The sequence below is a fragment of the Terrapene carolina genome, unplaced genomic scaffold (assembly GCF_002925995.2).
Source record: "Terrapene carolina triunguis isolate 2854851 unplaced genomic scaffold, T_m_triunguis-2.0 Scaffold35022, whole genome shotgun sequence".
In the NCBI taxonomy this organism is placed as follows: Eukaryota; Metazoa; Chordata; order Testudines; family Emydidae; genus Terrapene; species Terrapene triunguis.
The window spans coordinates 1,989,600-2,004,380 of record NW_020699373.1 but is presented as its reverse complement, the minus strand read 5'-3'; the positions used below and the strand labels follow the sequence as shown (position 1 = coordinate 2,004,380).

Here is a 14,781-nt window from a genome sequence, read left to right as displayed (position 1 = left end):
GAATTTGTGTTATATCGGGTCACATTATATCGGGGTAGAGCTGTAATTGTATTTTCTCTACCTGAAAGAGCCGTTGTAAGGATAAGTTTATTAAAGATTACGAGGTGCTTAGATACTATGATTTGGGGAGCCATATCAGACATTTCGAGCTGACAAATTAAAGAAAAATGTCCCAACTTTACCTTGTAACTCCAACCATTCTCCCAGGCATCATTCTCACCAGGTTTTCTTTGACAGCAAAGAAGGCAGCATGTGGTCCCCCATAACAGAGTGGTACCCCAAACCTCTGGGAGCTACCCAGAGCAACATCCACCCCAAACTCTCCTGGAGGCCTCAAAATACACAGAGCCAAGAGGTCAGTAGCACAGCAGACAAGAGTCTGAAAACGTAAGAGCATAGAGTTGTTAGCCTCGTCTCTGAAAGCATACACAGTGTATCAATTTGGGGAATCAAGATTCTATTTCAAACTGTTTTATAGCATTCATGTGAAACTGAAGCCTAAAAGTAGTCTTTGCTCTGTACATCATCTATAAAGAAAATTACAATGCCTACAGTTATAGCCGAGTTAAACATCAGAACTAGTCGGGGAGGGGGGACGGGACAACAACGATACTACTTAATCTTACCCCATTTTGACGGGCTCTTTCAACTAGTTCAGTGAAGTCTTCCACCTTCCCCTCAGTATCTGGGTACTGAAATAGCACTCCACTGACATCTTTACCACTGAAATCCATCTCATGGGGCAATTTCAGCTCAATGACAACACCACTGTAACTGCAAAGCAAGAGATGGAACGCAAAAATTATTGAAGCCATTTCATACTTTGGGATAACATTGAACAGATTTGACTTCTTCACTGATCTAGGGAATAATTTTTCTTAAAGTATAGCTGATAGAACATGCTTCCCACTGCTACACAGTTAAGGAAGTGCGAGCATCTATGGTGGTGAAAGCTATATTGTGCCATAAAAATAGCATGTGATCATGAAAGTAAAGATCATCATATTGCATATGCCGAAGGGAGCAAAACTAACTTATATTTTGCATTTCCTAACTTTGGAGGGCTTGGCTTTGCAACTTCTATTTACATTCTCTGAATATAGGATTTTTGTGTGTAACTATGAATTTATTAAGAGTTTGTTTCACTAAACCTTACTGATTTCCTTCAAAGTAATGCATAATTTGCTAGGTAAGAGAATGTTCAAATGGAGTTCAATGCTCAGATGTGCACAGGTATGTTAACAGTGCAGACAGGAGAAATATTTTCTTTCTATACGTTTACCTCCATTTTAAAAATTGTGAATTAATTCACGTCTGTTTATTTGGAAGATAAGTTAGTTACAAACAAGATTGCATCCATCATACAAAATTACTGTATTTGCTTTACATAGACTAATGCAATATTGAACCAGCAAGATGTTTAGCTGCAGCTAAACAAGGTAGAAATTTAGGTACTAGCTATTGGAAATGGATCTAATCAGTTAGTTCAGCCCCTAAACTGGATATGAATGAAATATTTTACAAGGTTTGCATGAATTATCCTAGGGGAAATCCTCAGTATCATAAAATACTTACAGTATAGCCAAAGTCAGTCCCCAAACTAGTACTGTAGGTTCTCTTACATTTCCCAAAGCACGCCTATTTATCAACATAATCAGTGTTGTACTTGTAATATTCAATCTTTGATCAGTATAGAATAAGAGGTGTGATGGTAAAATATTTCATGTGCTTGCTTGTGCTACTTATTAAGCAAGATGGAGATTGGCATTACTTTGCTCTAGTTTGGACTACTGCTATCGTTTGAGGGTGGCATCGGACATCAACATAGAACTTTCTCCTCTTGTTGTGCCTGTTTAAAAGAAGGGGAAAAAAGGTTAAGTGGATCAGGGAACAAACTAAAACTCAAGAACAGTCTACAATGGAACAGTTGCTTCTCTCACCCACATACACATGTTTTTATTATAATACATATTTCACACTGAGAATGTTCTGAATTCTGAGAAATGTAATTCATAAATGCAAAGTAAGAAGTATTATATACAGTTAATTTTGTGTTTGTGGAAAACACTAGACTAGCACTCCAGAAGACTGATTCACTGTGAGGTACAGTGTCATTTTTAGTCCACTGAACCATTCAGTCCCACATAAGGAAATAAAGCAAAACACCTCACAATTCTTTCTTGAGTCTAAATTTGCAATCCATTTGCGTGCGTTACCTGTGACATAGTTGCATAGCCTCTGCTGCAGCAGTCCCCTCATCCAGTAAAGATGCATTGGCCACATCCATTCCTGTGATGTCACACACCATAGTCTGGTAATTTAACAGGCTCTCCAGTCTACCCTGGGAAACCTCAGGTTGGTAAGGGGTATACTGGGTAACCCTGTTAAATAAACACATTTTATATATCAGGTCACTAGCGCTTCTTTGCAAATGGATTTAAACAAAGTATTTCTCTTCCTCCCTCCCCCCTCCCCCGCCCCACTATTTTACATGAATATAAACAGGGAAATCTGTTCAAAAGCACACTAAAGTGTTTTAGTTGTTCCAGGAGGGTATTAAGAGCATAGAAGTTGAGAACATTTATCCCGCCAATATTAATTTGGTTCTTTACTTGGCAAATAGACTTTTTTTCTCATTTTGAACAGAATTTAAGTTAAAATTTACTATTTTTGAGATCATGAAATTATTAGAATATTTATCTGTAATTACAGAGGCAAAGGAGCTAACACTTCTGGTTGGGTCAACAGAACTTAATTCTCAGCAACTGAGGGGTGGAGAAAGTCTATCGGGTCATAAAATATTTAGATCTAATACAAGTTCAACATTTTGGTGTTGTGCTTTTAACCAATCTGCTTTTAGAAATCTGATGTTTGCAGCCAATACATTATTGAAATGGTCAAGACATTTAAAAATCTAAGCCTAAAATATTTGTCTGACTACATAACTTTATGAAGTATACAAGTGTGCAAACAAACTTTACTATCCCCTTAATGGCTACTCCAAAGCTATAATGGTTCAGAATACTGGGGTGCTATGAAGAAGTTGGCTCTGTAATAAACTGCTCATTGTGGCAGCTGGTATCCAGCTCATTCAGTTTCACATCAAGGAATTTACCAATTCACGGGCAATTGTCAGTCTTCCTTTTTAATGGAAGAAATCCCACTCAAAAAAACTCTAGTGTTTAATGCAAAATAAGGGTTGAAAAGTCAACTAGGGTTAAGTCTACAAGCTCAGCCTTAATGGTAAACCCTTAAAATATATAGTCTCTTGAAAAATCAAAATTTGTCAGGTACAATAAATTATGATGGGGGAGAAACACAACTGACTGGAATCTCAAATAGCCTTACATAAAGTAGGTTACATCATAGTATGTAACCTTCAGAATTGGTTTGATCTTGAAGTCTCAATGAGATCCACAAATAAATCAAGTCCGGGTAGGGGGAAATCAATTCAGTAGCTTTAATACTATTTATGTTTGAAGTTGTACAGTCCAGGATTTGAGATACTCCAGAGTTCGCACTGCAAAAGAAATACAGTATGCACCGAGAGATAGATTAAGATTCTTCTCTGAACAAGGATGCAACACTGCTGAGGACTCTGACCGCATCTGCGGTCAAAAATGCAATAGTCTCTGAAAGCACCAAAAATAAACCACACAATGCACGAGAAAAAGATACAGCTTCTCCCTTCTAAATTAAAATTCTGGAAAAAGTCTATATTGCTAAACCAAGTTTTCCTTCTTCAGGAACTCAAAAAGGAGTTAAACAGATTCACAATTTAAAAACCTTTTCAGAGTATTTATCAAAACTGAACTCTGATGGAAACCTATTTTAAAGCAACCATGAGGAAAAAATTGGAGTTGGGAAGGGTAGGGGGATTTTAAGCAGTTGTTTGGTTTTCCTTATAGCCTGATTGAGATGGAGGGGCGGGAAAGTTCTAGATACCATTGTTTGCCCCTCACAGTAAGCTAGTGTTTCATGGACAGGAAAAACACTATACAAAAGAAACCACGGTTATATTGAAAAGTAACCACTTTCTTATTTCCATAGGATACTTTAATACATTGAAGTAGAGATAAATGGGAAGAGATCAAAGTTACAATGAAAGGTTCAGAATATGCAGCTCTAAACAGATGTCAAGGAAGCTGAAGGTATTTTTCAGTATCCCAACACACAACAGAAAGCAAATACTTTCAAGAAAACAGTTAAACATTTTTCCATTTGGAATGATGTCTGGTAGTAATTTTCATATTCGAGACATTTGCCCTGTTGTACATACAACCTGTGTTGAAGTTTCTCAGTAAGGAATTTATCATCTTAGGGCTTCCCAATTCTGCTCCCTGCTGGTATGGCTTACAATAAGGTTTGATGCATGTGACAGACAATACTGCAGAACTGGACATAATCACTAATACAGCTTAGCGATATCCATGTTCTGACTTTGAATTGCAAAAATAATTTACAACAAAACAGTTTTAATTAGTTCTGCTAATGAGACAAAGTTTATACACACACCACAGAAGTCAAGGAAGTTCTGTACTAACTCCATGTTAGTACAGAAGTTCAACAGTTCTCCTGTACGTTGTATAACCACTTATTCTACGCTAAAACACAAAGGAGTTTGTTTTAACAAAGTTCATTTTGAAGGCTAGTTCACCCTGGAATATGGTCACAGACACTGCCAAAATCCTGGACTTTAACAATTCTAACTTCAAATCATTAGTTCAAATAAAGTGTTTTTTTTTTTTTTTTTGAGATCCAGGGAATCAGATTTGTAGGAATTTCCCTGAAATCTGTTTTGTATTAACAAGGCAAATATTTGAAGTTTTTATACAGCAATTTTGTCATAGATAAAATTGGGTTCCTACTAAAGGAACTTTGACAGTAGTATATCTGCATAATAGCAACTACAATAAATCAAATTAAAAGGAATGATTAGCATAATGACCAGGAACACAAACAGGCTCCTGTGCAAATAAATTGGAGGAAAACATATGGCCCTCACTCACTGTCTTTTCTGATCAAAGGGAGTTTCTACAAGTTAACATTCCCAAACTAAATTTCTGCAGTCTGGCTGTGATTTAAAGGAAGCACTCCGAGTGGCAAGGAGATTTTTTTACTTAAACAAGCCAGTATGTTTTAGAGCTGTCTGGAGACAAGTTCAGTACTTTCTCTTAAAGAAAAAAATACAAAGAAGTCTTAAGTTAAAACTAGAAATAGTATGTGTAATGAGTATGGATTTTTCTCTGCTTCTCTATGCTTGTTTTTCTGTCACTGTGCTTAGACTTGTTCATCTGTATGACTATAAGCTCTAAGATGTTGTTGAAAGTTCTGAAGGTGCACTCTAAGGGTATGTCAACATAGCAAAGAAAAACCCACGGGTGGCCCGTGCCAGGCAACTCGAGCTTATGGGGCTCGTGCTGCAGGACTATTTCACTGCTGTATAGACTTCCAGGCTCTGGGACCCTCCCACCCTGTGCTTTTTTCTTTGCTGTGCAGACATACCCTACACATGCCTCGCAAGAAACAAGCTTAAAAGAATTGTGAAATAGCAGTAACTATCCCTGAAGCAGGGCAGGCAGACATTGGCTGAAAACCTGGGTTTCCTAGTCAAAGCTTGGGCTACTGACCAAAAGAACTGGCTTAGAAAGTAGTGGAAATCAGAATGTTTCAAAGACAGGCATATTTTATTTTTGTTAATGAATTAGAGTCCTTATTACAATTCTGAAAATAATTTTTATTGCTTCCAAAGCCAACTCTTTTGGTTCTACTTTGCCTCAAACTAGATCTCTGCTGGGAAGTATTGATGAAATGGCAGATTCCACAAAGACACACAACTCTATTTTAAAATCTTTCAAAAATACAATAAATTGTTCAGTACTTTTAGAAAATAGTTATGTATATATTTAATGTTGTTTACAAGGTCTAAGAACTTATCTAGTGTTTTCATTTAGTGCTACTGTATTTTTTTTCCAAATGGTTAATGAAACAGCAGTTAAGTTGATTTACCCAGCATCTGTATGATCTCTCGAGGTCCTTTCCAGTCCTATGATTCAAGGTCATCTGGTCCAGTCCCCTGCCCTCACTTGAAGGTTTATATGAAGTCTGATTCTTGAGAATACAGCAAGCCTTAGGAAGACTGTCCAAGAATATACTTTCTATAGTCTTGCTTTTTCTAGCCTGTATCACTGAACATTATGTGCCCAAGAATTACTATTTCCAGTCATGGATCAGTGCTAATTATTTTCTTCCCTGCTGGGAGGGACCTTGAAATTTCAGAATCCAATCTCATGTGCCACCAGGGCTAGAAATATACACTATCTACCGCTACGATGTATGGATTCCCAGGGATACAGAGCATTCATTTTGAAATCTTAATGGGTAAAAAGTCACAGCACCTTTAAAAATGAGGATATTAAAGTTACCAGAACCCCACCACTCCTACCAGGATTTGTGACCGATATCTTCATGACACACAAGGTGAGAGATAATCTGCTTTATAATAGAAAGCCAAGACTCCCAGTATTTAAATTTTTTGAATTATCTGGCTTTTTTCATTTTGAGTATCATGTTCACTATTAAATAAAATCAAGATTGTGGCAATAAGTGTTATATGTAATATAGACAGCAATATTTGTCTACATAAATTAAGGCATAAAGACGACACAATGAATGTCTGTCTGATAAACACACATGCAGAATATTCTAAGTATTACAGACACAATTATGTTGAACTTTAAGGTTGCAGAGTTAAACACTCAAATGTTCAGAAATGCCAGATTTAAGTTTACTTGTGTAACCTTCATTCTTCCCCCTTATGCATATGCATGATGATACAGTCTTTAATTATATGGTTGCATACTATATTTTTTCCTTTCAGTGCTTAAAAAAATTACACTGGTCCTGAAATATTTTTATGGGTCCATCTGAAGCTCTATTAAGGATCCCCACTTGGTTGAACCACATTTTGGCCTCATTAACAGTGCCTTCCCAACCCATGTAAACTAAACCACAGGGATTTTTACTGCACATCCATAACCTAGTGTTGCCATGCACTAAGCACAGCACCCATCAACATACAGAGCTCATGAAAAGAGCATTGTTCCCCCCCACCCCCAAAAAACACTGAAGTTGCTTTAAACAAGTTACTCAAGTATACTCAGCATAGAATCCCATTGATTGTGATAACATACTGGGTTTCAAGAGTACCTAAGTGACTTTAGAGCCAAATTTCAGTTGAGTCAATGGGACTAAGGCCCTTTGAAAATTTTACCCTTTTGCTTGTGTGTTTTTCCTGAGCATGCACTCTTGTTGCCTTCAACCTCATATATACTTTTTTTTTAAATGAGCCTTATTCTTATAAAGTGCAATTTTGTAGCCAAAGTGCACAAAAGTCAAATGACTCAGTCTCGAACATTGTGATATAGACAATGAATATTACTCTAAATACTAACACGAAGATGAACACGATTAAGTCTAGACTTGTTGTAATCTTATTTATAAAACCAAATATTTTGTAGTCTTTGGTGATTAGTTTACATTCATGTCACGTCACAGGAATTAATTAGCTCTGTTTCTAGGGAAACAGTTCAACACAATGATAATGTGAAGACTATCAGGAATCATGTGCACATAAATGTGCAGTGTTTATGCAGTCCTGCTCTGCTGTGCAGTTTACACCATACTACAGGGTTTTGAGGCAGGTAATGTTGAATACCCAGAGAATAGAAACTTTTTTTTAAAAGTAAAAATACTGATTAGCCAATGCTTTATAAAACGGCCAATATTTTGCAGTGACCCACCAGGAAAAGTCTTGTATAGATTTCAGAGATATGAGCTGCTATAAATCTGTTGTACACAAAGACTAAATGGGTTTTAAAAATAGCAGGCCACTTGGTTCTGTCTCCAGACCTCAAGAGCTAACTATGCTAATACCACAAAACGGAATGTCCTCTCAATGATAAAATGAAACCTAACCCCCCCCCACCCCCACGCTTTCCTATGAAACGTGTTAAGAGTGAAAGTGTCATTAGAGCTTGCAAGCAGCCTGTAACTATATACAATTCCTATGTAACTGGAGAAAAAGGAAATCAAGTAATTGATATAGTGTATATCCTGAAAAAAATCGAACAAGTTTTTGCCTAATGGAGTTGCCTGGTAGAAAAATCCATCATTTAGAATGGATTGGAGATTACAACCTTAAGACTCTCATTGCTTACTAACTTTGACCGCCCCCTCCCCATCCCAAAAAAGTAAGCCGCCTTTTCGACTGAATTCTCATCTTGTCTCAAATATTTTTTTTATAAGTTTAATTTTTGAAGCAGATTGATCAAGGTGACTTTTAGAGTACAGAAATCATAACATATTTCAGACTTCAAAAACAAGCACTTTTCTTGAAACTAACTCAAACAGCCGCTATTTATGTGTTCAAACTTCAGGCATTTATAAGGACTAATGCGTAACCTTGTTCTGACAATTTTCATTTAAAAATATTTAAGCTATTTAGTCTTTCATCGTGAAACAAAGTTGTTGTTCACCATTGTCTGGATAAGACAGCTTGTTCTGAGACTCCTACAGAGATGCTTATTTTCCTAGAAGCTCTAACTTCCCTGGAAGACTGTTCTCTAGCAAATCTTCTAAAAACATACAATATTCCCATCTGAAAAACACTCTCTGCTAAATGAAAACCCTTAATCCCTTCCCCCTCACTTCCTCACAGTGCCACACCCAGTTCTTTTAACAGAAGACTCTGCATTGGCCATATGTCTCAAACTGAGATGTACCCACGTCAAGTGAACAATTCCTTTCTACCCTAACCCACTTTCCAGGGCCATGCTATATTTCAATATTAAAAAAAAAAAAATCCTAAAGTGTGCATATCTTCTGTATTAGGATACTTGGAAGTTGGGAAGGAAAGAGCTATGTCATGGTGCATAACTGAGCAGAAAAGGTAAGCACAGCGTCATGGGAAATACTAGACTATAAAACCTGGGGTTGCAATATTTCAACACCTAGCATTTAAAATTCAAGACTTGCTAGAGAAGTTTGATTTCTTAAAACCATAAATTTTGCAGAGATTTATAATGGCTTTTTGCACTCCAGCATAAAACATCATCCTAGGAATCAAAAGCTTAGGCTTTTGTGTGCTAAGATGTGCTTTTTAAAAAAAGGGCATTCCAAAAATGTTTTCCTTAACTGTTTTACCAACACTACGTTATTAAAACATTTTTTAAAAGTTTACTTTTATGCAAGGGTGACTTGATTACAGTTTAAGCATCTACATGGGAAACAAATATTTAATAATGGGCTCTTCAGTCTAGCTGGGAAAGGTATAACACAATCCAATGGCTGGAAGATGAAGACAGACAAATTCAGACTGGAAAAAATATATAAATTTTTGACAGTGAGGGTAATTAACCACTGGAAATTTTAGCAAGGGTCGTGGTGGATTTTCCATCACTGGTTACTTTCTAAAATAAAAATTGGATGTTTTGCTAAGAGATATGATGTAGAAATTATCCTGGCAAACTTCTATGGCCTGAGTTTATACAAGCACTCAGACTAGATGATCACAATGGTCCCTTCTGGACTTGGAATCTAATCTATAAATCCACTTGCTGTCTGACTTTTTTTGCATTTCATTGGAGAGTTTCTATCCACTTTTAATATTTGCACACCAGCTCAGTGCTGAAATATTTAGGTTGCAAATGCTGCAGGATGATGACTGGGACAAGACAAATCTAGCCTTGTGTTAGATGTAGTATATAACAATACAAAAAGGTGCAATTTGGGAGAGGGCAGAGATACCTGATGTTTAAGTAAAGCAAAGAGACCCAGCCTGGCACAGACTTCTTAGTTGTGTGGAACAATGATTAAGCAGGGTTAAAACCTTACGTTTATTCTCAGCCAGCCAGTTTTTCAGCATCCCAGAAAGGGATCTCAGATGGCTGAGAATGAACATAATGTTTTCAGTCCTTAACGAACACTCCACAAATCAAGCTTAGAACTTAGTTACCAATGCTTTTTACAGTGACTAGTTTAGCTGTGCTTATATTCTACTTAATTTTTTTTTTTTTAAATCGGAAGCACTGTCTTCTCTACCTTTTTAAAAAACTTTGCTTTTATGTAAGACAAAGTTGATTTGGCGGTGAAGACTTAAGTTGAGGTCTTCACTTCTGTACAGAAAGGGAGGAGAGAATATTTATGGCAGAGGTCCCAAAAACTCTGTGTGTGGTGTGCCCCCCTAGGGGGCTGCATAGGAAAATCCATGGGGCATGACGGTGCCCAGGCCAGCCCCCACAGGGGGGTGGAGAGAGAGTGCCAGCCAGAACCAGTGCCACTCCACTCCCAGCCCTGCCCACGTAGCTCCACACCCAGACCTTCAGCTCCGCTCCCAGCCCCAGCTTCTGCCTTCTTACCCCTGGCTGCGTCCCTCACCCCCAAGGCACGACCCTGCTCCCAGCCCCAGGGGTCACAGACAGGGGTAAGGAGGCGGTGCGAGCCTGAAAAGTTTGGGGACCATTGATCTAGGAATAAGGGATTTCAGATGTGCATATGGATGGTGAGTCAGAATATTGGATGGTCTTCAGTCTTTGTGCAGAGTGGGTGGAGATATGGAGGCAACAATTACAGCTGGCATTGGCACATTAATGCTCTAGCTTTTTCCATATTTTAATTTTGAATGTTAAATATTCTGTCCAAATTTGTGGTTGGGGAATATTTAACATTTTGACCATGCTGTCTTCATCAGGAAATGTCTTTAAAGAGGTAAAGGGCCACGACTGTTGTCGTAGTGAAGCACATGGTATAAAGATAATCCAAGAAGTAACTAAAGGAAATTTATCCTCTTCAGATTCTTGAAAAATAAGTCAAGTTCTAGTTTGACTGACAATACTCTAAAGCTTTCCAGATAGAGCTCATGCAACAGCAATGCTCCTGAGAATACACTGAATGAGACACTCAGTGCATCTAAAAATTCTTAACAGTGGGTAAACTTAATTTATTCATCTACTTCAGTAACTGCTAAACAAAGAGAAGCACCCAAATTCTGACTCTGTATTCAAGACATTTAAGCTTCTTGGTTTGAAAAACTGAGTTAGAGAAATCTCATGGGCTAAAGATTTCTGCAGCTTTCTACTTCCTTCCAGTCAGTACAAAACCATCATTGTTTCTCATGAGTCAGATATATCCACCAGGAACTGCAGATGCCAGTGAGAATAAGTATTTTGAACCTCAAAGCTTAAATTTTGGGCAGAACATAAAATTATTTTAATCTGGGGTCTTTCTTTATATTTTTCTCAAAGTAATTGAACTTATGAATGTTTCTATTCATGTCAAAGTATGGGTTAAGTGAACAAGAAGTGTGAACTTTCCACTCATAACATTCATCTTGACTCGAGTAACCTTATTTCTTTAATGCCACCTGTTTAGCTAATAGTCTGCATTAGGCACCAGATCTTTCAAACTAAGGAGATGCTCTATTCGTGAAAAAATAAGTTACAATACCTTTCTACTGCCACATTATGGATTAAACTCCTGCTAAAGCCAGGATGACAATTTTTATGATTCCCTTAATCAAGTTTCAATCTGACCAGCACATCACCTGTATCAAGAATGGGAATGTCTTGGCAAACAGCAGTGTTGTTGTATATCTTTGTTTATGAATCACACTTATAAAAAGAACAATATATATGAAATATTTCTATGCTTGTAATCAGGAAGTGATATACATTACCATCCTGCATTCTCCAACAAATTCCGCACGATGGCCTGAGGTACTGAGCAGTTGTAATAACCCATGCCAATGTAGGACCTCCAGATTTTGTTCTTGTTTGCAATATTGTGTAGAGTTTCAAGGATTTCATTTTCACCTGATTGAAAAGAAAATGTTATAGCATAAAATGTTATACAGGAACAAATGTTAATTGTTTTGACTCAACGGCCTTGTTTGACTTGGTGTAGAAATGAGCAGTTGTCAACAGTTTTAGAACAAACTAAGGGAAGAGACAGTAGTAAGTGAGGTATTAATCTAGAATTTAAGTCTACAGATCAAAATATTTTCCAAAAAGGAGCAGATTTGAGTAACGCTGACATTATACATTAACTTCCATTTCTCCTCTTCCCTTATAGGTTGCCTTTGTGAATAGTCCCACTAATCTCTTAACATGAAAGATTTAGTTTTAGGAAACTATTCTTTTCTTGCTTTAGTCTTACAATACTAATACAGTGTAAGTTATTTAAACAAAGTAAATGTCACTATCACAGGATAAACCATTGCCTAAATCTTCATAAGATTCCAAACATTTTCCATACTACAGAGGGAGAATGTTGTGGATTTTCAAACCCCACGTGCTTTCCGGGGCAGTTGTGTATGCATGAATACAGGCACTCTAGGAAGGGACCTTTACTCACCTGCAACTGGCAGAATCAACAGCTAGATGAAGTTGTACATCATTCATAATTAAGGTTTAGTGAACAGGTCATAAATAGATCTCAAACTTTCCCAGCTTCCTACCCAGGAACATCAGAGGCTAGAATACTAAGGAACTTTATATTTTACTTTATTCTCAGTAATAATATGCCATGTGCAGTGGTAATACAAAAGATTTCTCCCTTCAATTCTGATGCAGTTTATTCCAGAAGGAATTATAGAACATAAAACTGGGCAAATCAAACCCCTGAGTGCTGCCAAATCCAGGGATCTTGTTGCAGAATAGGGGTCCAATTTGCCCCTGAATACTCAGGCCTTGAAAACAAATTGCACTCCTGCATATTACTCTTCTCTGAAGACAGGCTGTATGAACAAGACTAGTGACATTGGTCACAATATACAACATTTGTATGTATTATTTATACTTTACAATGTAAACACTCTGGTCTTAGATCACAGATTTATTTTTAACTTTTCCTCTCCAGGTTGTGAAATAAGAAAGCATCATACTAAACTAGGCAAAATAAAATTGATAAATGAATAGATTAAGAAACACATGGAAGTCAGCCAGCACACTCAACCTCCTGCTGCCAGTTTTTTAGGGCAGCACAGATTAAATGCTTAATCTTCGCTCTCTCCACTGAAAATAGTCCAGTAATCCTTCAAGTACCTTAGCTGACAAATCTTTTCTTGCTGACTAAATAAATGCAGTTGACCTTGTTTCTTTCCTTAATTCAGTGATAACATATCAGAGGCAATACTAACAACAGAGATCATTAGTCTCATGGTATTGTTATATCCGAATCATGGAAGAGAACACTGCAGCTTCTGCCAGGAGTTCAATGTTCACATTTATGGATTTCACAACTTCAACAAACAAGTTGCTGCTTTTTAGCAGCAAGAGCTCCCACTGCTACCTTGCCTTACGTAAGTTTCCAATTTCTCCCCCCTCTCCTTCCTGTCTCTCTAACACACCCATCTGATGTATGCTTTCTAGAAGCTATAAACCACTTAGTTCTTTGTGTGATCTATATTGTTTCTTTCACAGCTTTGCTTAGATGACCTGATTTTACTTATTTGAGACCGACTAATTATGTAAGATGACAGTCTGAAATCAGAGCTCTGCATCTTTCCACTCCCATCCCACACAGTTCTACTTATGTGAATGTTGTTCTCCCACTTTGTCAGTAAGGAACAAGTAACACACATCTTTGTATGACAAATGATGCTAAAGAACAGTCTCACGATATGTCTAAGAATGCCCAGTTCTGGAATGTTTTAAATGAACAGGCACCAGTCCATGCAAATATAGCTCAGAATCATTTAATCAATAAACACTGGAGTGGCAAAACCCACTGTTCATCTTGGATGGAGAAGCACCAGAGTAGGCGGGGAAGGGCTCTGCTGGCAGTAAAAATGTGGCCACTGGTCAAATGACACTGAAAGGCAGGGACGGAGGACAGCAGTAACACATCACAGAACAGATAGCAGAAGAGCATGGATCTGAGGTTGAGCCATAAGCAAAAAGCAAATGCCAACTAACAATCTGTTTTGGTGAATATATAACACTCATTTCACTCCTGTGATGCAATGACAAACACACCTCAGTAGAATTATAGCACCTTAATTCACAATGAATGTATGCCAAGTCAAATAACGTTTTATTGGTTAGTAGTTAAAACTTCCTAGACGTGGTCCCTTGCCCACTAAACGCTGACAGAAAAGAGACACTGCACAGAACAACGAAAAGGTAAAGAGAGTGCTCAATTTTTATTTATTTATTTTTACTTAATGTATGTGGAACATCACACGTGCCAGGAGGAGAGAGGGAACTGTCAAGGACATCTTATGTACCCTGGATTCTGTTTGGGAGGGGAAGCCAGTGTCAGGGTCTTTTTCATCTGGAAAGAATCTCTATTCTTTTATAATAATCTTCACACTGTATTGATTAAGCATAGTCCTATTTCAGATTTACCATATCAATGACATTTCCTTCCCCCTCTTCCATCCACCCATTGGCCTTATCTACACTAAAGCCACATCTATACCAGGAACACTTTATCAGTATGGGAATACCAGTATTTTATGCCAATCTAAATTGCATCAATGCTAGGAGAGCTTCTCTGGTAAAGCTGTGCTTTTACCTGTATACCTTATTCCACTAGCCCGAAGTGAAAAAGCTGTAATTGTGAAAGTGAACATTTGTGGATATAACTGCATCACCAGTGGCTTCTGTCAGCACAGTTATATTGGTTACGGAAGGGATCACACCTCTCAACACCGCTGACATAACTATTCTGACAAAAGCCTATAGTGTAGATGTGGCCAATGAAATTTAGAACTTATAGCTC

The 14,781-nt window shown here is 37.5% G+C and overlaps 1 protein-coding gene across 1 annotated transcript in view; it reads right to left on the bottom strand.

Moving 5' to 3' along the window:
* LOC113405323 (glycine dehydrogenase (decarboxylating), mitochondrial) overlaps positions 1-13,579 on the bottom strand; it is a 55,205-nt gene extending 41,626 nt beyond the window's left edge. Inside the window, exons 1-5 of the mRNA XM_026646438.2 lie at positions 11,735-13,579; positions 2,217-2,381; positions 1,772-1,849; positions 627-774; positions 183-379 (exon numbers count right to left, since the gene is read on the bottom strand). Of these exons, the coding sequence (XP_026502223.1) occupies positions 183-379; positions 627-774; positions 1,772-1,849; positions 2,217-2,381; positions 11,735-11,799 (653 nt within the window). The 5' untranslated portion in view covers positions 11,800-13,579. The remainder of the gene's footprint in view (positions 1-182; positions 380-626; positions 775-1,771; positions 1,850-2,216; positions 2,382-11,734) is intronic.
* Between the last annotated feature and the right edge of the window lie 1,202 nt (positions 13,580-14,781).